A 21,248-nucleotide genomic window follows, 5' to 3' on the forward strand; every position below is an offset into this window, starting at 1 on the left:
TCAGTTAGATACATTGAATATCTAACTTCAGTACCCTCCTGTACAGAATTCTAGTTAATTGGAATATATGAATAAAAAGCAATCCAGAGATGGTTTCTAGACTCAGAAAGGAAGGTAATTGCATTGTAGAGGAAAGGAAGACTTCAGAATTCACTTGAATTTTATGTGTGTATGTGTGTGTACATATGCATATACACTCAATATATGCATATACATTCAATTATAGCTAGAAGAGAGAGAAATTCCCCCCCATGGATTAATAAACAGTAGGTTAATAATACATAAGTATTAAACATAACAATTATGCAGTGTTGACTTGATTTAGGATTATGGAACTTGTGCAGTCGTGGTTCACACATATCACTCAATTCCTTATGATTCTGTATTCTAAACTAATTGACGCAGCCTTAGTTTATCTCTAATATTTGTTCTAGTACATTCAAAAACAACAATAGGAATTTTTTATCATCCAGTTGGTATGGGTCAAAGAAAGTCACCTTTAGGTGCCTGAGGAACTCCCGTCAGCTTTGGGGAGTGTGATAATAAAGCTGAATTTTCTTTTATTGCTGTTATTGATAAAAATGATCCACTTACTGAGTGATCACTATATGCCAGGCAGACTACCACCTTGTTAAATAAAGTCTTAGAACTAAGTATTTTATCTGTTTTATAGATGAGGAAACAGAGTTAGGTAAAGTTACTTAAGATCACACAGCAAAAATGTGGTAAAGCTGCAGTTTTTGATGAGCATATGGGTCATAATAGATACTCAGTCATCAGATGACCATATATTACTACCCAGAAAAACTGCATGTCCATTCCACAGAGATACCATTTGTCTATTTTTGGAATTGGTGGTACTTATACCTCAGTTTTGTCTTTTAACTTAAATTGTATGCAGGCACACTTACCAATGATAGGATGTTCACATCTTCTCATTTTCTCTGAACAGGAACCACAGATTGGAGGAGAAGGAATGATGGGAGCTGGCCTCTCACTGGAACAATTGAAACAGCTGCAGCGATTTGATCCATCTGTCGTGCCATTACGGGACACTGACATTGATTCCCTCAGAGATGCCAGAATAGAAGACATGATTTGGCTGGCAAATAAGGATTGTATAGGGTTTTTTATTGCAAAATTCATAAAATGCAAAAGCACATAGAAGGATCCTTAGAAATGAAAATTGCGAATGTTTGCTGTATGGTTTTCTTTCTTTTTTTTTTTTTTACCCAGCTGTTGTCGGGTCTGGTGATGGATGGCATAGTTGCTAAGGAAGCAGAAAAGACTGTCAGCAGTTGGACCAGGGACCAAGAGATTTGACCAAGAGACTCTACTTCATGGAGGAAGTAGTTGGGGGTGGTATGAGATTATATTCTGTGTTTTTTAAATAATTTTTTTCTTAAGGATTTAGCACAGTAAAAGGAAAAGGAGGTGCCTGCGGATATCTGGAGCATATTTTCATTTGGGGTTTTGTGTTTTAATGTGTAAATAATGTAAGTCATTTTTAATGTTAAAATGTGTGATTGTAACAAAGGAATAAAATGAGCAATATTTAATTTGGTAAAAAATGTTCTTGAGTTCCTAAAGAAGTTCCCTAAGAATTCAGGGTATGGGAACTCTGTTTTCCATGTATCCATAACTGAGTTGAGCATTTTATCAGAGTTTTTCTGTTTACTATTTGATAAATCAACTTTTTTTTTTTTTTTAAGATTTATTGATTTATTTGAGAGAGAGAGAGTGTGAGTGAGAGCGGCTAAGGGAGAGGGAGAGAGAATCTCAAGCAGACTCCGTGCTGAGCACAGAGCATGACACTGGGCTCGATCTCAACGACGCTGAGCTTGAAACCAGGAGTTGGATGCTTAACCAACTGAGCCATCCAGGTGCCCCTTAAATCAACTCTTTCAAATGAAGTCTAGATCTCTCCTAAATGGTAGTGTGCCTTTACCAAGTTTACTTTTTTCCATGCTTTTAAAAACCCAAAACAAATATTTTCTTCACTCTGTACATTAAAATTATGAGAATATTCCACAATTTGGGTACCTTTCATCATCCATCGGAACACCTATTATACAAGTTAATGTAATATGACTGGGGAGATGGAAAAAAACCAGCTTCTGGTAGCTGGGAACTGTCTTGGCACTTACACCTTGGTGTTCTCTTGAACATAAACAAATTCACTGAACACCAACATCAGACAAAGCAACTGTGAATATAGTACATCACAACAAGAAAAGACCACTTCATAATCAAAATCTAGAATCCAAAAAAAAATACAAACATCCCCTTAACTGCAAAAGTGACCAAACATCCCACTGTTAGCGGCCAACATGTGACTGCTTTTATTAAAAATTATAACCTTAGGCTTGCTTCATCCTACTGCTTTTTAGATAAGACATGTTAAAATACTCAATACCCAGCCCAGTTTAAAGGCTGTCTCCTATAGTGTTAAATACATTTAAATGTTTTAACTTTCATTTGGATCACCCCCGAGTTTCTCAGCCTCGGGTATATAAATAAGGTGGACAGTTGGGAACAATTGCCTAATAGTTTTTTTTTTTCCTCCAAGGTTTCTATTAGGAATTTCTCTGACTGTTGTGTCCATCAAGATGGCAAGGTCTCTTGGATCAGGTAAGATCTTTAGCAGGCCTCTTTGAAGAAGCCTTTCTTGAACATCCTTCGCGGAGGTTGGCTTAGGCATTTCTGTCTTTCCATACACCCCCTAGGAACCACTTCTGCCCTCATGGCACTGAACACACTCCCTCTTAGTTTAAAAGGCATGCTCCTTACCCCTCCCTCCCCCCAGGCCCCGGAAACTCTTGGAGGCAGGAACCCTGTCTTTTCTCTCACTGCTTTAGAGCAGATCATCAATACATGCTTATTGAATGAGGGACAAGATATTTCACGCTCCAAAAGATTCAGCTATGTGACTGACTTCTTTATGTCCCTCATTCTGCCTTTTTATCCAGTAGATCTTCTTGGACTAAAGAGAAGCACTGTTGACCTATGTAATTCCGTTTTTAGGGCTCTGCACATTTCTCCAAACTTTGTTTTAAAAAATGCATGTCTTCTCATGCTCTCTGCCAAGCCTTACGTGCTCAGCTGAAAATCGTAGACAGGGAGACGAGCAGTAGACATGTAAACTGTTGATTGATACTGACAAATAGCAAAATACAAGCGATGCAGGCAAAACAAAAGAAAAATATTTGCATATTAAGAACAGGAGGACAAAGAATAATTTAAAAAATGTTGGCTTTGACAAAGACCTTTTCAGTGGGTTTCATTCCTTCCAAAAATGGGGCAAATTGGAAAATAAGACACAATCTTAAGGGACACAAAGTTAAGAAAAAGTAGAATAAAAAGGGAAAAAAATCTGGGAAATGTGGAGGAAAAGAATATATTCTCTCTTAACATATTTCAGGGTTAACATAGATATTTCTGTGAAACAAAAAATTCCAATTTAACAGTGAGTACATTTTACTTCAAAACCCTGTGCCACATTTTACTTTAAATAGTAAGGTGAAGTATAAATATAATATAGCCAGAATTAAATAACTGGCCTAGAATCATCTAGTTACCTATTTTCTCTATGTGACTCTTGATATATTACTAATAAGATGAGAGTATCCAAGACTAGCAGCATTGTATCATTGAGCAAAGGGGGGGATAAGGGTGAGGATTTAAATTTGTCATCAAGATGGATCTTCATTTTATGAAGGAAGAATAAAAAAAAAATCTGAATCAAGAATTGCCACACATAGTGAATTAAGGTGGGAGAAAGCTTACTCGGCTCCTATTTTAAAAGATCTTTACCTTCTGTAAACTAGCATTTTATCAGACATAATGGGAAATCACTAAAGTAACCTTAGGGATTAGCATTGCCCTTAAGAAAGATGCTCCACCGTGAGAAGTGCTGTTGAAAATCTGACATATTCTCAACTATAAGAATCATTCCTAAAATGGCAATTAATACTACTACTAATAAACAGTGCAGAAAGCCAGCTCTTTATTTGTTTTATATGAATGACTTTAAACCAGATTTGTTGAACAGTTCAGTGTAGCTGACAGTGGATGTTTAACAGGAATGCACAGCAGACCATGTTAAAAAATGTGGCATGGTCCCAAAGTACAATATGACTAAGACATCCTACATTTAGCAGCACCTTTTTGTAACAGTAACTTAAATGAGCAGTAGAGAAAGAGCATAGGAAAAACTTAAGTGGGTTTGACAATAAAACACAGAACTATTAAGAACAGTTCCATTTCCAGCATTTTCTAGGTTGACTACAAAGACCATGATTCTACAACTGAGTAGGTTAAGGTTAAGCCTTTGCTGAGTGAAAAGACTAATTTTACATTCCACAAGTCCGTAAAATCTCCCATTGCCCTTGGGATTATTTCTTCATTTACAAATTGAGTACACACTGTTCACACATATGCCTGCTGTACAGTTTTCACGTACAGATGCTCAGAGTCAAATCCTGCAATATAGTTTTTTGAAGAATACTCTGATTTGGACTAGTATGTTTCACAGTAAAGTGAAAAATTAAGACTCCAGGTAAAAAGTTTTAAAACTGGAATCTGTTAGCATGACTCTCTGAAAGGGATTAGTGGTAGCAGCAAGTAAGATAAATACCAGTTATACTTCAAGAGTTTTAAATATCCCAAAGTCATTAATTGGGATGCAAGTTTTCAGAAATATTTTATACAAGTTAACTTTAACTGGAATATGGTTTCCCAATGATACGAATATTTTACATCAAAAATGTATATATTATGACTACTGTTTTTATATTCAATAAATAAATTTGTCAACAGTACAGAGCTAATTAACAGAAAGATTAATTCTGAGGAAAATGTTCCTTCTATTAGCTGATAAAACCCTTCAAATGTAACTCGTTTTTAAAACTGAGTTTTCTTGCAGGGGAAGGGAAATAAGGAGTTAAATGTGAAACAGTTTTACTTAGAAAGGTCCCAGAATTTTTGGCAAGAACCTGGAATAATCAAAGAAGCAAAACAAAAATAGATGAACTTATTTAACAAAATAATTTCATAATATACAGATCCGAAGTTAGGCAATTATAGCTCGGCATTTTCCAGGGACAAACTTCAGGTGCTGGGTACTTGCACACCTAATACTGTTTTACCTGTCCAGTCATGACTGGACAAAATGTACACATAGCGACAAGGAGAAGGTGGTTTTAGCCTTTAGCGTGACAACCACACTGTGAGCTGCTTACGGCGTTTTCATTGAGGCATGGAGAATAGTATCTTCTGGGTTCCCCTTCAGAGTAGATGTCTAATGGAGGAAGATATTCTTAACATTTTGTTCACTTCAAGTCACCTCATTTTGCCCTGATTACTTCTGAAGAGCAGAAACTTTGGTTATAAGAAGCACTTCTAGGTTTTGATGGACAGCGAAACTGTTGGGAGTTGGCGGCAGGGAATGGAATGAAGGGGGAAACTGAAAGGAGATAAACAGCAGGAACCATAGGCAAGGTTAGAAAAGGAGGAGGTGGGAGAAGTTAGAAAAATTTATTTTCCCACGAAATAATTCTACAAGCTGTGTAAACATTTCTTACTAAAACAAATACTCAAACACACAAAGATTGTACATTTCCAGTGAAACACTCACAGTTAAAAGTTGCCTGTATTTCTCCTCTCTAGGAGCAAAAACAAGGAGCCAGCGGATGAATGCCTTCCTAGTCACCTTTGGCAGCAAGCTTCCTCACATTCCCTGACTGCTCAATAGATTCTCAAAGCAACACGTAGCACAATTAAATACAAAGCCAGGTGGGTAGAATTCTAAGTATATCAGTCTTGAGTCTTGAGCACTCAGCTCCATCTCAGTCACTCTTACACACTCGTACACACAGACGCACTTGCATACGGAGGTCCGGCTCGTAAACTCCAGTGCAGTGACGTAAGACACTAGCTACTAAGAATGTGTGTGTCACAATCAGTGTGAACTGCATGGATTAGAACAACCTTTGGAGTTTGGTTATATTTATACCATAATTTATGGTCAAAATTATAAACTTACAAGGATGGTAAAACATTCAGAAATCAAACCTCTTCAAGTCAGGCAATCACACGTATTTACAGTATGTACAGACTTTCTACTAGAATGGGGATAGGTGTCTAGACGATATTACAAATTTCCTGAAGGTGGGCATTTCTAGTCCCTGTAATTCATAAAGCAAATCTGCTGACTTGGCATTAAGACTCTAAAATAGTGTGATCAAACATATATATATATGTATATATATATTATATATATAATTATAAGAAGGTGTTTGCAGAAATAACATTTACAAACTATACAGTACACAGTACTAGTACATAGAAAATAGATTCTAATTTTATGATCCCCTTTGTGTAAGGCAAGACTGAATCTGTCCCCAAATTTAGTCAGCCAGAGGTACAAGCAAGAGACAGTGGTCCATGGTTAAATGAATATGCAAATCAGGTGCCTACATATTAAAAATCTGGAGCATCAAGAAATTCCACTTTTTACCTGGGCCAATTCTGGCTTGCTGGATACATTAACTACATTTTTGAAAACATCAACTATGTTTCTTAAAATACTAATGCCACCTGGATGGCAACAGATTTTGTTCAAGTGGCAGCGATCCCAAACAAACAGTTTTTGAAAAGTCCAGTATACAACCGGAGGTCTGCAGCCATACCAGGCAAATTTATGTAGCACTTACAAAAGAAAAAAAAAAGTATATTAATACTCTCTATCATGCTATTGCTCTTCAAGCAACAGCAATACAAAGTATACAGGACAGATCACATATGACTGCAATGTAGACCCCAAAGATTGAGTCTGAGGGTGGTGGTATACAAGACTTAAAAAAAAAAAACACAAACGGGCAAAAGTCACTGGCGGATGTAAACATCCCTGTTCCACTCCCCAGCCTCGTTCCGTTTTTTGGAGATGCCTTCTCCGTCCTTGTCACAATAGTGATCCTTGGATTTATGCCGGCTCCGTTGCTTGTTGCACTCGTTGTGGTCCTGCTCTCGATCCAGGTCCCTGGAACGGTGCCGAGACTCCCTGTGTCTGTGCTCACTGCTCCCATGGGGCTCATCTCGGTGGTTATGGTCTCGGTGGGGGGCATAGTGGTCCACGTGTTCGTGGGAATAATCTTCCTTCGGCTCCGCATAGGCAGAGTCTCGACTCTCCTGGGTTTCCGAGTCAAATGTCTCCTGCCTGGAGAGGCCTCGACTCGTCCCACTGCGATGGCTGTGGTGCTGGGCAGAGGAGGAGGAGGACCGGTGCTGGGGCTTCTTGACGGGTTCCGGGCAGGGTTCATCTTCAGCTTGGGAGGCAGCCCGGGCAGGAACGGAGCGCTCAGTCCTCTGATCGCCGTGACGAGCCTAGCAGGGAAGGGAGCAAACACAGGCATCAACCAAGGTCAGTGTGATGTCATGAGAGCAAGGCTGCCCTTTCAGGGTTAGTCCCTTGTGAGTTTCGAAAATGAAATCTAACCTAACTCAGTTACTTAATTCTTTTGATAACATCCGGTGGCATTTACAAGGTTTGTACTATATTATACCAGACTTTTTTTTTTTTTCGAAGGTGGGGAGGGCATCCTTTTATATGTTCTCCTGGGGTTTAAATCAGATACAAGTGTACATTTCACTACTTCTACGTGAATACTTATGGGAAGATTAAAGATGTTGGCTTTAGCTTAAGGGGGAAGAAATAAAATATCAGATGCTTACATATAGCACTTAGTCTTCTGTATTCACTCAGTAATGCAGCAGCCCTGGGAGACAAGTTGTCTTCCTGAGGCAAAGGGCAGGTAAGCAACTTCTCCAACCTTATACACCCAATAAGAGGTGGAGCTGGGATTTGAACCCAGGCAGTCTGATCCCATGGTTGTCCTACTGACAGTGTAGAAAAATACTACCCTTGTCTTACAGGACATGTAGTTAGGGAGTTTATATATGTTTGTAGTGTATTGTTTATACAGTTTTTCTTATGGGTTCACAACTCACACTGAAGACAGTAAATGACTCAGTGTAACAGGCACTGTGCTGGGTGACTGGGCTTGGATCCCAGCCAGGTGACCTAAGGCAGCCTAGTTAAGGCTTAAGAAAGAGCCCCTCTTACCTGTGAATTAGAGGCTTGAGTGGGGCTACTGGGCAGAGTTGAAGTGGCTAAAGTACGACTAAGGAGAGGGTTGGGGAGATGGCTGCTGGGAGGGTGGGTGGCCTTCCAGTACGCCTCCAGATAGTCAGCAAGGTGCTCACAAGCATCCTCGAGCTGGTTCTCATCCAGGATCACGTCAAACAGTTCCTGCAGCGGCAAACATTTCCGATGACACACTTACACCAGCCCAGCACTGAGTTTCACCCACACTCACAAAAGGAAGGGGCTCATGTGCTTCTGCTTTCTCCTTTTCAGACTGGCTGAATGTCCTGTTGAGTCAGATTGCATCTGTCTACCTCAGATCATTGCTCACAACCCTAGATGCTTAACCAATAGCAATGACCAAAAAGTGAAGGGTATAATGATAGTTGTTTAGGACAGGATAGAAAAGAGAGGTTGAAAAACTTAATCTTGGAAATTACTGAGGCAAGATTAGGACATGAAATTTGGCAAAAGAAAGCTGAAACCACTGATAATTTGACAGTGCCCAAACTTCAAAATATGCCAAGTTCTTATAGCTTCTGATACATCTGCATATCAAAACAAAAACTTACAGGTGTTCTATAGTCCCAAAGCATGATATGTAAAGCAGGGATCAGGAGGAGGAATGTGTTCAGGTATCAGAAGCTAGGTAACTTGATTGTTCAGAAAAAAAAAATTTTTTTACATGGTCTCAAATCAGTTATTAAGAACTGGAACTATTAGAAGCAAATAATAAATCCCAAACAGATCCATTTTATAAACCAAATTTTGAAAACAATCTTGTTTCATTTAGGATACGTATTAGATATTAAAGCGAGGTCACCACCGAATGCACTGGAGCTTTTTGTAAGCCATGATCTAGACAAATGCTCATGGGAGAAGGTAGGGCAGTTCACTTTTGGGAATGAAGACCATGGCTAAGTGGGGAGAATTCTCTCCCCCGACACCTGTTTACCTGTCTGGTTATTGCCCGCTTGCTTTCTAAATATATAATCAGGGTGGAGTATACTGTATACGGAGATGACTTACTGGAGGACACTGAGCCAGTTTATCAGCTGCTACCATCTGGACATTGAGGTGTTTAGCTTGAGATTTCCCTCGAGATTTTATTAACCTTTGTAAAACCTGTGAAAGATAAGATTTAACAAGAAGAATATCTGCACTTAGGTAAAGAACAAAGTTTGTTATTCACTCTAGGGCCTTTTTATTTATAGCCCAAATGGTTTATAATAGATTGAGCTATAAAATGTATAAAGAAGATAACTAGCATGGAGCTTATTCATGACTCTTACCTTTTTTCAAAGCTAGCAGTTACCAAACTTGTCTCATGACTCCTTTATGTTTAAAAAAATTGAGAACCCCAAGAGCTTTTGTTTATGTGAAGTATAATGTTTACCATAGTAGAAACTACAATTAAACATTTTTAAATATTCATTTAAAAATGATAAACCTGTTACATTTTAACAAATTATTTTTGTAAAAATATGCTTGGCTTCATAAAAAAAACCAAAGTCTCCTAGCTACATTTACATTTAACCTGCTACAGTGTCTTGTTTTGGTTGAAATAATGTGAAGAAATCTATCCTTCCACAGATGGGTAATTCAGAAAAGGAGGAGTACTGTAGTAGCCTTTTCAGGAACTGTGGATACATTGTTCTTTGATATTACACTCAACAAGTGGTAGTTTCTTAAAGACTAGTTGCCATGTGAAAGCTTTAACCCTATCAATGAACTTTTCTTACTGTTAAATTTCATTGCATTGGTTTATCTTGAAATTTGAAATTTTACCGTGCGTGATTTGTAACATCATTCATTGATCATTTGAAAAATAATGGTTCACTGAATTCTTCAGATCTTCCAAATGTTGACACACTTCTTATACAATATTAAAGCAACGCTCTTAGGTGGATACAAATTTTCTGAAATTTTGAGTTTTATCACTGGTGACAAATGGGAGAATATCTGCCAAATAACTAAGTCTTAATAAACACAGCATGTCAGTTCTTTCAAATAAAAATGGTAAAAAAAAGAGGCTCCTTGAGTTTATAACTTGAATAGTCACTGAATGTCCTCAAGCTAACTGGTAAAAGTGCTTCAGCTATTCAAGTTTCATAACACAGAATATTGAAAAGCCTTGTATTTAAGAGTCAAAATTTAGTAACATTAATAAACGTTACTACTTTTTCAGGACATGTGTCAGTGAAACTGGATGGTGGTGGTGTTTTTAACTGGGAGCACTGTCTCCATTCATGGACACTAGCAGTTTTACCCACCACTGCTTTTGCACCCTCAGTGCAAATGTCAAAACAGTGAAAAAGGAGAATGATGTCTTAGTATTTTTATGGAAATAATTTTGACTTCATGGACTCTCTAGAAGTTTCTCAGAACCTTCCCCCAGGAAACCACGGACCACACTTTGGGAATTGCTGTTCTAAGCCATGAAACTAAGATTCAAGTAAGCAAAGCATGATTATTAAAGACTTGACTACCCTGTCTCATCAAACTCTTTATGATGGATAGAGATATAGCTTGTTATAACTGTAAAGCAAAACATATACAATTAGTTAGGTTTGATTAGAGAGCAAATAACAACCCTACTTACCTTAGGAGAAGAAATCTTTACATATACTATAATAGGGGCCAAAGAAGTTTTACTGAGTTGAGCTGGATGATTAATAGTATCCGCATCAAGGACTACCAGTTGCAATGTTCTTGCAAGTTCAAAAATCCTTTCGATTTCACTCTGAACTTCCGCTGTAAAAGGTTAAGCAGAGTTCAATTAAAGTATTTTTAAACCAAATTGAAATAAAAATGGTACACTGTTTCTTCAACAAGAAGGGAAGTAGGGCAGCCAATAGGTTCATGTTTACAGGCAATCAAGGTGATAAAAGGTATCTTTTGGAAAGAGCTGGCTCTCCACAGAACCTTTAGAATTGAGGGAATTCGTCTCTCAACCAGCTCTAAAATTTGCTTCCAGTGTAACACTCTTCGTGCTATAAAACTTCTCTGTGAAATCATTTCATAAAGACATTGTAAAATACAAACTTAAGGATATCTTTAACGTGTCTGTTTCTGACCATGTTACCATAGCAACTATCACCATGTTTCTTTTCACTGCATCAGCTTAATCTGTGTTTATACTGTCACCTATTGGTATGCTTTCTGGATATGATAACCTAGATATGTTTATTAGCAAGGTGAAATCCAACATAAAATAGGAGGGACGTTAATAGTATCTGTAACAAACTTGTCCAAAAACACAGAACTGGTGGTTGCCAGAAGGGAGAGGGGCGGAGGAGGGGGTGAAAAAGATAAGGGGATTAAGAGTACACATATCTTGATGAGCACTGAGAAATGTATAGAACTGCTGAATCATTATACTATACACCTGAAACCAGTATAACACTGTATGTTAATTACACTTCAATAAAAAAGGGAGAGAGGTGAGAAATGTATCTGTACTAGAGATTTTCCTTTGACAGAGTCCATCATGCTCAGAATTTCAAAAAACAAATGGCCAAAGACTTCCTTAGCATTCTTTCCTGAAATTGAAAAGCAGTCTTAAAGTCAGTTTATTCCATCAATATCGTCCTACCCAGTGAAAGGATGCACACTCCGCATCTTGAAGATGGGCAGGCCTTACTCATCTGTCCACATCCTACAGTCCCTCATACCCACGGAGTTAAAATTGGCACTGGTAAAATGAGTAACATTTTTGTCAGTGCTTTATATCTGACATTGAAAAGCAATACTCAGGAACAATCATAATGTTTTCTCCAAGACAAGAAAAAGTTAACTTCTGTAGAAGTTTCTGTAACTGAACAATACTTGTAAAAATAGAGTGAGGAGATTGTTACTTTCATTGTGTTATAGGAAATCTAAGTGGTCAGTTAATAATAAAACTATGATATCATTCTAGTATCAGTTATTGAATGATAACTGCAATGCCATTTGCATAATCACTAAGCACAAAACTCTAATTCTGACAAGTGCCTTCTTTGTCCCCAAAAAAGGAAATCTCTAAAGCCTTCTCTAAGCACCTTTTCCTTTCCCCAAGCCCAGTTAAGTTCTGCCTCTGTGTTCCTAACTCCCTGGCACCAAAGTGGCTTGGGGCAGAAATAGTCTTCATTACTTCATAGAGCTATGTGATCCTTGGGAAACATACTTAACTTCTTGGAGCCTCAGTATTCTTTTCTGGAAAATGGAAATGAGAATTAAATGAACCAACATACAAACCATCTATTACAGTGTCTGGCCCATAGTAAGTAATAGATGTCAAGTACCGCTGACCCTTGAGCAACATGGGTTTGAACTGTGCGGGTCCCTTATATGCAGATCTTTTCAATAAGTACAATACAGAACCGTCAATGTTTCTCTTAGGATTTCCGTAACAGTTTTTTCTCTAGCTTACTTTATTCTAAGAATACAGTATATAGTACATCTAACATACAAAACGTGTGCTAATCAACTGTTCATGTTATCAGTAGGGCTTAGGGTCAGCAGTAGGCTATTCAGTTTTTGGGGAGTCAAAAGTTATACCTGGATTTTCCATGTGGGGGTTGGTGCCTCTAACCCCCATCATTCAGGGGTCAACTGTAGTGCTTTGTACCTACCTCTATTAACAATTATCCCGCTGAATTTCAATGACAGGATTGAAAATGTTCCCAACAGGCAGTGAACCGAGAGAACAATACATAATTAGTTCTATTCCTTCCCTTACAATACAGTGCCTGGTACAAAGTTGGCACTCAAATTCTGTTGAAAGAATGAGTCAATTAAATAACGAATTTGACTACCAAAATATATGTAGACAAAGTGAACTACTCCCCTTGGGTAGAGATTGGTAGAGCTGGGCCATCAATGCTGTGTGATGGAACAAAGAGTGTACTAATTTCTCGAGACAGCTATAATGGTAAGAGATCAAAAGGAGGAAAGAAATTAGATTCAAAAGATCAACTAGTCACATAAATTCCACGTTCATCTGCAAGGCTAATTTTATAGCCTTCTGTCATCAGCCCTTCACTCTCCATTCTTCCTAAGAGGGGGCAGATGGTCAAGTAAATGCAATCAAGCGTCACTGCCACATGGCACTGCTCAATGGAAAAAAAATCTGTACTGCTAGTCAAGATCCCCAAGGGCCCAGTCTTAGTTTTATACCTTAGTATAAAACTACACAGAGCTATTCATTTCCTGTGGTTCTCAGATTTTTTTTAAGAGAGAGAGAGAATGCACACATGAGTAGGGGGAGGGGGAGAGGGAGAAGCAGACTCCCTGCTGAACAGGGAGCCCGACGCGGGGCTCGATCCTAGGACCCCGGGATCATGACCTGAGCCGAAGGCAGACGCTTAACCTACTGAGCTACGCAGGCGCCCCTGGTTCTCAGATTCTTCACTGTGCAGTGACAGGCTTGAAGGAAGTTGGTAGTCCTCCCATTTTGGCATATACAGTAGAATCACCTGGCGGGCTTGTTCAAACAGACTATAGGGCCCCACCTCTAGAGTTTCTGATTCAGTAGGTCAGGTTTGGGTCTGAGAACTGTCATTCCTAACTAATGTCCCATGATGTTGACGCTGTTGATTTGGAGAACACACTTCAAGAACCACTGAACTGAATGCTCTCAGGTTTGTCACCCCAGTTCTAAAGTCTGTGGTGCTATAACATAAGTGATGAGCTTTGCTTAGTTGAAACTTTTACTGAGATAATTATAAATTCACACGCAGTTGTAAGAAAAACACAGAGCTCCCTTGTACCCTTTACCCAGTTTTCCCCAGTGGAAACCTCTTGCAAAACTATTGTGCAGTATCACAACCAAAATGTTACTGTGATCCACCAATCCTATTCAGACTTCTCCAGTTTTCCTGTACTCCCTGCATGTATGTCTATTTAGCTGTATAGAATTTTATCATATGTGTTGGTTCATGTGTCAGCACTACAGTTAAGAGGAACCTTTCCATCACAAGAATAAGTGGCAAAATAAATGGTCTAAGCTAGCTCTTCAATTGGGTTAAAATACTTACCAGGTTGGAAACATTGTTATCTATCCACCTGTGTTGCTAATACACAAAGTAAATGCCTTTCCTTACTCCTTGCATGCCATCAGCTACAACTGTTGCCATGTGCGCAGCTAAATCCGCCTTTGCTTCCTTAACTCTTGCATATTTGCTCAATATTTTCCCACCTTTAGCACACAGTTTTTGCTCTTGTGTGGTACACACAGGCATTATATTCACATCTCTGTGTACAAACGTGTGCAAAGATGTACCATCTTTCCCTAAATTGATTTGTCTCTGGGAAAGTGCTTGGGGTAAAACCAAACCATACTTTTGAAGAAGTTGGGCAGTTTGAAGAAACACCAAGGTGACTCCTCTTAGAAAGCAATAATATCATTATCTAAATATATTACTTTTAAAAGTTTGGACTTGGGGCGCCTGGGTGGCTCAGCTGGTTAAGCTACTGCCTTCGTATGATCCTGGAGTCCTGGGATCGAGTCCCACGTCGGGCTCCCTGCTCAGCGGGGAGTCTGCTTCTCCCTCTGACCCTCTTCCCTACTCATGCTATCATTCTCTCTCTCAATAATAAATAAAATCTTAAAAAAAAAAAGTTTGGACTTGGAATTGGCAAATAACTGGGTACCCACACCCATAACTATTTACATTCAAATAATATTTTTATTTCTAAGAATGCAATGTTCTTTATTTGCATTCCCTACGTTTGAATAGCTAATGTAGATATCTTAAATTGTGATGCAACGGGGACAAAAGGTTAGAACTTGATGAGTCTTATGAGTATAAATAAAGCCATGTGTCCGTGCAGAGAAGTCCTGTACCACCCCAAAACAGCAAAGAAGATGTACTTAAGTCTTCAGATTTTTCAGGGTTTTCTTTTCCTTCCTATCATACAGAGGTCCATCAGCATAATAAACTCCAAAGGCAACATACTATACTTTTGTTTATATAACAGAAGTTGTCTAAAGCAAATTTTTACCTATCAAATTATATCTTCACTCTGCTGGATCTTTCATCCTTTTGTAAAAGAGATAAATGCTGAAATTGATCTCCTCTATTAGATTTGAGGTAGATCTTCTCAAATTTAACCTCAACTAAATATAGAAGAATCTTAAGGTATAGCATATCCACATATACGTACATTCCTGGAGTGTTCAAGTATCAGTTTTGTACTGTTAGATCATAAATATGTTTCCTATACAATAGAGTCCACATAACATGCATAACTTGTTACTCAACATGTTGTAGTGACACAGAAGAGGTATCAGCTGACCATTCTCCTGTCTGTTATCATGACTTATTTCCTAGTGCTGCCATAAAAAATAAAAATCCTCACACTTACAGAGGAACCTACCCCTGTGTTTCCCTGGGAGCAGACTCCGTATTTGCTAGTACAGTGTTCACGGAGACTTTATAGAACGTAACTACTGTGACTATTGAGAACTGACTGCATCTGAACCCCCATCCTCTGTGCCAAGTTCCAGGTCTGTACGTACAAGTGATTGCCTGCTGGGTATTTGGATGCAAATTCAACGTGTGCACAAATGCAGCTGTCATTTTCCTTATCCCCAATTCAGGCCACTCCCTCTAGCTCCTCATCCTGAATCCCTTCTCCCCAGAATAACACCATCAGTGACCCAGCTTCTGAAAGCAAAACCTTAGAGATCATGCTGGAGTTGGCTTCTTCATGTTCCATAGATTGCCCATACCGGACTCTCTTATCTCTGGATTCCTTTCATTCTACTCATCCCCTGTGCCACTGTCTTATTTCAGTCCTCTCTTAACCTCTACCTTGAGTGATGATGACAGCCTACAAAATGACCTCCCTGTCCAACTCTTGCCCCATCTCCACCCCACTACTATAGGGATTCTCCTAAAGGCACCAGTTTTATAGTTTCTGCACAGAGTACATTATTTCTCCCTGAATCTGCTTCAACAGAATCTTGAGTTTTTCCCTGAGTTGGCTCTTGCCCCGTTCCATTTTCTTCTCCACAATGCTGTAGGCGATCCTTCTAAAACACAAGTCCTGTCGTGTCATATGGTCTGCTTTCCTACACCTTTCTACCAACATCCACAATAAAAGCCCTATAGAGTCCTACATGATCAGGCACCATCTCTCTGACCTCCTGCCCCCTGGTCATTCCACATCTGTTACACTGGCTTCCTCACTATCCCTTAAACATATCACACACATTCCTGCCACGGGGCCTTTGCACCTTCAGTTCCCTCTGCCCAAAACAGTCTTTTCACAGGTAGCTGTAAGGCTAAAGAATTCACAACAAATCATTCTGCTAAAATGTCATTTCCTCAAAGAGGCTCCTGTCTTCCCCATGTAAAATTACACTCTTCTCAGCTTACTCTCTACCCCTTGGCCTGCTTTTTCTTCCCAGACTCCTCAACCACTGACTCCTACATCTATATCTTTTATCTCAACACCCACCCCTCCCCTTACACACACTATCCTGAATATGACATAATCACTGATAAAATTCCGTTACTGAGGGTCTTTGGATAATAGCTATCCTTGATGGAGAACACACTGTGTTTAATCCTTACAATAATGCTACAGAGTAGTTAATATCTCTCTCTTCTGTTGTTGCTGTTGCCTAGATGAGGAAAGGAGGCACTACAGAGGTCCATGAGCTTGCTCATGGTAACACCAATGCAAAGCCAGGAATTTTTAGTGTGTACACAGCAAAGCTCACATTAGTCAAAACAAAACAAAACCCCACAACCAAAACATTAATGCTGACAGCCAGTGGAATATTTAACTCGAAACTATCATAACAAATCTTTCCTTAGCATGAAATTACTAAAACTGTAGCACTAGCCACTGGCAACGTGGGTCCATTTCTTCTTTGCTCTGTGACACATGGAATTAACCATCTAGTTAGAGCTTCTCACTGGCAACCTCGGGAGAGAAAAGTTTAAATAGGCTAAGCCCAAGTCTACTGCACAGACTTACCTAAGCTTGACCTTGTGTTGGATCTTTCTATTATGGCATGCTTGCTGGGATTGTTTAACACTGAGCGCTTGGCGAGCGAGATGTCAGCCGTGACCCTTGTGATGGATATCCTGTTGGGGGAAAAGTAACACAAGACCCTGAGGTTATTAAGTGAATATAAGGGGGTAGAAGTACATTCCCCAAACTCACCTAAGTTTGAAATACATAGTGAACAGTATTTTCAAATGAAAAGATGTTAGGGCACCGAATCATTCATTTTTGCTTACCCTGCACCTCCTTACTTGGCATTTATCATTTGCTTACCAAGTACTAAGCACTGTAAACTGGATTACCTCCCTGAATTATCCCCAAAATTCTAGCAGAGAGGCTTCTTCTAGTCCCACTTTTGCTGATGAAGAAAATGAGCCAAAGTAGGTTATTTATCCAAGGCTATATATTTCTAAAAGGTGGAGCAGGGATTTGAACCCAGACTCTGGAAAATCTGGTTTCTTAGCCCCTGAACCAGAAGTGTGGTGCTATGATAAGCACAAAGAACAAGTAAGAGTAAGAACAAGACAAACATGATCTCTCCTCAGACAGCTAACAGTCTAGTGGAAGAGATGGGCAATAAATAAGAAAATTAACTGGTAAAATTAACTAAAGCTCAAGATGGCTGTTGTGGAGAAGACAGTGTTGTGTCAGGTAGTAAGGAGTTAGGGGGCCATTTTAGGTATGGTAGAAATGACAGCACCACAATCTGGAAGCTGGAAACAGTAAAAGGACTTAGACCAGAGATAGCCAAATATACAAGTAATAGAAAAAGCCGTGGGGTAAAATAGAAGCCTCACAATACCCTTGAAGACAACGGTAAAAGGGAGACTAAAAACAGAAGGTTTGGTGAAAGTCTGTTTCAGAGTTAGAGCCCTCCACCTCCCTTCTGTTACATGAAGTTGCCAGGTGATGCTCCTTTCCCTGTGTGATAGAAGATTGCTGGTTTATTCTCTACAGACAGTAACATGCAGGGCCTGTGACCAGGAGACCCCAGGCAGAGTGAGGACAGGGACACTAGATGGAAAAGAAAGGATTCTAAATGGTGAGCCCCCAGCCTCTTCCCCATCTTGAGAATTTTGATAGCCAGGCTTCCATCCTCCAGGGGTCAGAATGGAAGCGCTTTTTCCCTGGGACATCTGACTGCCAAAGGGAAAAAGACTCCAAAACAGTAACACTGGAGGTTTCCTATGGACATGGTCCAGTGAGGTTGTCCTATAGGGAAGCACAAAGCTGACAAGCTCCATCTATGAGCACGGAATTTCCAAGTGATTATGTGATGTCCCATTTTTAAATTGGAGCACCATAGTGTTCACTGAGCATCTTAAGGAAAACCTCTCATATGAGAGCCCAAACAAACGGAAGTCAGTAAGTGAACAATACAGCTGACTCCTGCAACAACATGGGGGTCAGAGGCATGGACATCCTGTGTTATCAAAAATCCACATAGAGCTTTTGGCTTAACTACTAGTAGCCTACTGTTGACTGGAAGCCTTACCAATCACCTAAACAGTCTATTAACAGATGTTCTGTATGTTACATATATTATATGTTGTATTCTTACAACTATACCTAGGTTTTTCTTAATTTTTCCAGATCGTCACAGTCCTCCCCCAAATTTTCCAACATATTTATTGGGAAAAAAAAAATCCTCCTAGAAGTGGAGCCACATAGTTCAAAGCCCTATTTTTCAAGGGTCAGCTGTATTCAAACGTGAAAGCTAAGAAATTGTTATATCTGTGAAACTGTAACAAATTTCTATTTATTTGTTTGCTTACTTTAAAGATTTTATTTATTCATTTGAGAGAGAGAGAGAGAGAGAAAGCACAAGCTGGGGAAAGGGCAGAGGGAGAGGGAGAAACAGACTCCCTACTGAGCTGGGAGCTGGACGTGGGGCTCGATCCCAGGACCTGGAGAACATGACCTGAGCCGAAGGCAGACGCTTAACCATCTGTGCCACCCAGGCGCCTCAAATTTCTATTTAAAAAGTCAGAATGAGTTTTTGGCAATTAAAAATGATAGTAGAAAGAAAAATTCAAAAGAAGAGAGCTGGGACATAAAAGTTAAACTCTGAAGGGTCAAACAAACAAGGCAAAGAGAAAGAACACAGAAGAAAAGCTATACAAATGAGAGAATCACCCAGGAGTTTCAACTTCCAAATAACAAGAACTCCAGAAAAAAGAGTAAAGAAAGCAGAGAAACTTAAAAAAAAAAAAAAAAATCCAGAATTAAGAATCTTGATTTTCCGAATCGACAAGGTCCAGCACAGACAGAGGTTGAGAGTTCTATTACTGGGACGTACTCTTACAAATTTCATGACACAGAAGACAAAGAAGAAAGACAGGTCCCACACCGAGGGTCAGAAATGGAAGTGTTCTGTACTTCTCAACATTGGAAGCCAGAAGAGAATGGGGCAGAGTTTTTTCAAAATCCTAAAGGGAAATTATTTCAGCCAGAATTCTCTAGCCGTTTTAACTCTCAGTGAAATGGGAGGGTTGATGAAAGACACTTCTAGACATTCAGGGCCTCAAAAAGTTATGTACTTTTATAGGGAAACTATTGGAGGATGCTGTTAAACTGAAATGACAGAGTAAAACCGTAGATCAATGGATCTAAGGAAAAGGGGCTCTGACCCAAGAGGAAAGTGAAAGGAATCCCAAGAATAATGGTGAAGGATGTCCCGGAATGACAAATGTGCACCCATCAAAGAGAGAAACCATCCAGACTAGAGATGGCCAGAACGCTCCCGGAGGTTCAAGAAGACAACACTGAGTGACGACAGGGTGCATTTCAGTATTACCGTGAGGAGGTTCAGACAGCTGGGGAGTTCAGGGCTGAATTAATGCCAAACACAGAGGAAGTTAAGCGAGCGTAAAAAGTAAAATTACTTATCTCATGGAAAACACAGAGGACAAAGTCATTATGGTGTATAGTATGGCTCATTTGAATATTATCCACAGAGTCACAATACATCCTAAGAAATGGAGCCAGCTGAAATTAGGATTTAACTGTTGGGAGACTGAAGGCGGAGATGGGCGCAGGATGGGAGAGACAGGAAGAGAATATGCACGAGAGCTACATATTCTGCGAGGTAGGAAGGTAGCAAATCAAGATTGCACGTTATTTAGAGGCAAGCAGTAAATAACCAAAAGATACAGCTAAAACAGTTTAGAGTGCTTACCAATTGAAGAGCAGGGCATTTGGTAACGTGTGGGAAGGGACCCTGGCTTTTGCAAAGAAATTTGTGTTTATCTGTATACCTTAGAATTCATTCTCTCTGGGGTATAGTTCTCCATGAATTTGGACCAATTCATAGAATTATCTACCTGTAACCACAGTCAAGAAATAATTCCATCCCCCCCCCCAAAAAAAATCCCCTTGTGCTGCCCCCTTTGTTGTGATGGGCACCCTCCTGGGGATACAACGGTGACCAGACAGACGAGACAGCGGCGTCACCCAGTCAGCCTGTGGGGAACTGATTCAGCAGCAGGACAGGATTTTCTGTAGTAATACATCCTCCTTCTCCCACATGCTTGGACCTTTCTGCACATGTCACTGCTCAGCTGAGAATCCACTGACCTGCTTCTGTGGTTAGCACTGTAGGCTATGAAGTTGGGTCACTATTCTATTTCAACTCCTACAGTTATGCTTTGGGAATTGTCACTACTTGGGATTCCGCCAAAAAGGAAACCTTGAAAATCCTAAGGGCAAGATTCTGGGGACAATTCAGTTTAGAGTAGTGGTTCTTAACCCTCATGGTATATACCAAGATTGCCATATAAGCTTTTACAGTTACAGAAGATCCTACCTTAGAGATTTGACCTCAGTTGGTCACAGGTAGAACACAAGCCCTTGTTGTTGGGTTGGTGTTTTATTTTTAAAAGTGCTGCAGATGATTCTAATGTGCAGCCAGGCTAGATAAACCACCAGTTTAGAAGAAGTTGTCTCACATCTAAGCAAGTTATCTACACGACAAAATAAAGTGATGCAATGTTGCCCAGGATTACTGATTTCCAGTAAGATTCCCTCACAGAAAATTCGACAGTTTACACATCCCTACAATTCCATTCCCATTCCAGACACTTCAGTGCTGACAGCTGACATTTTC

The 21,248-nt window shown here is 39.6% G+C and overlaps 2 protein-coding genes across 11 annotated transcripts in view; one reads left to right on the forward strand and one right to left on the reverse strand.

Moving 5' to 3' along the window:
- The window catches only part of NSUN6 (NOP2/Sun RNA methyltransferase 6), a 72,330-nt gene extending 51,520 nt beyond the window's left edge, over positions 1 to 20,810 (forward strand). For 3 of the 7 annotated variants that reach the window (XR_008506044.2, XR_010411691.1, XR_010411694.1), the window contains 6 exons: positions 953 to 1,362; positions 1,713 to 1,883; positions 2,570 to 2,631; positions 5,668 to 5,793; positions 7,172 to 7,420; positions 10,332 to 20,810. Coding sequence is in view for 1 of the 7 variants with exons in the window: in XM_045874317.3 (XP_045730273.1) it covers positions 953 to 1,165 (213 nt within the window). In the remaining 6 variants the exon portion in view is untranslated. Of the gene's footprint in view, positions 1 to 952; positions 1,572 to 1,712; positions 1,934 to 2,569; positions 2,632 to 5,667; positions 5,794 to 7,171; positions 7,421 to 10,331 lie in introns of those variants that run through there. The other 4 variants (XR_010411693.1, XR_010411692.1, XR_006790717.3 and 1 more) reach the window with 4 other exon arrangements.
- CACNB2 (calcium voltage-gated channel auxiliary subunit beta 2) overlaps positions 3,985 to 21,248 on the reverse strand; it is a 378,285-nt gene continuing 361,021 nt past the window's right edge. For all 4 annotated transcript variants that reach the window (XM_045874325.2, XM_045874323.2, XM_045874324.3 and 1 more), the window contains 5 exons: positions 17,114 to 17,223; positions 10,746 to 10,897; positions 9,173 to 9,268; positions 8,123 to 8,308; positions 3,985 to 7,383 (listed from right to left, as the gene is read on the reverse strand). In XM_045874325.2, the coding sequence (XP_045730281.1) occupies positions 6,886 to 7,383; positions 8,123 to 8,308; positions 9,173 to 9,268; positions 10,746 to 10,897; positions 17,114 to 17,223 (1,042 nt within the window). In that variant the 3' untranslated portion in view covers positions 3,985 to 6,885. The remainder of the gene's footprint in view (positions 7,384 to 8,122; positions 8,309 to 9,172; positions 9,269 to 10,745; positions 10,898 to 17,113; positions 17,224 to 21,248) is intronic.

This window comes from Mirounga angustirostris, unplaced genomic scaffold, assembly GCF_029215605.1.
Source record: "Mirounga angustirostris isolate CCGP_5_RB_7025 unplaced genomic scaffold, mMirAng1.0.hap1 SCAF_5, whole genome shotgun sequence".
NCBI lineage: Eukaryota > Metazoa > Chordata > Mammalia > Carnivora > Phocidae > Mirounga > Mirounga angustirostris.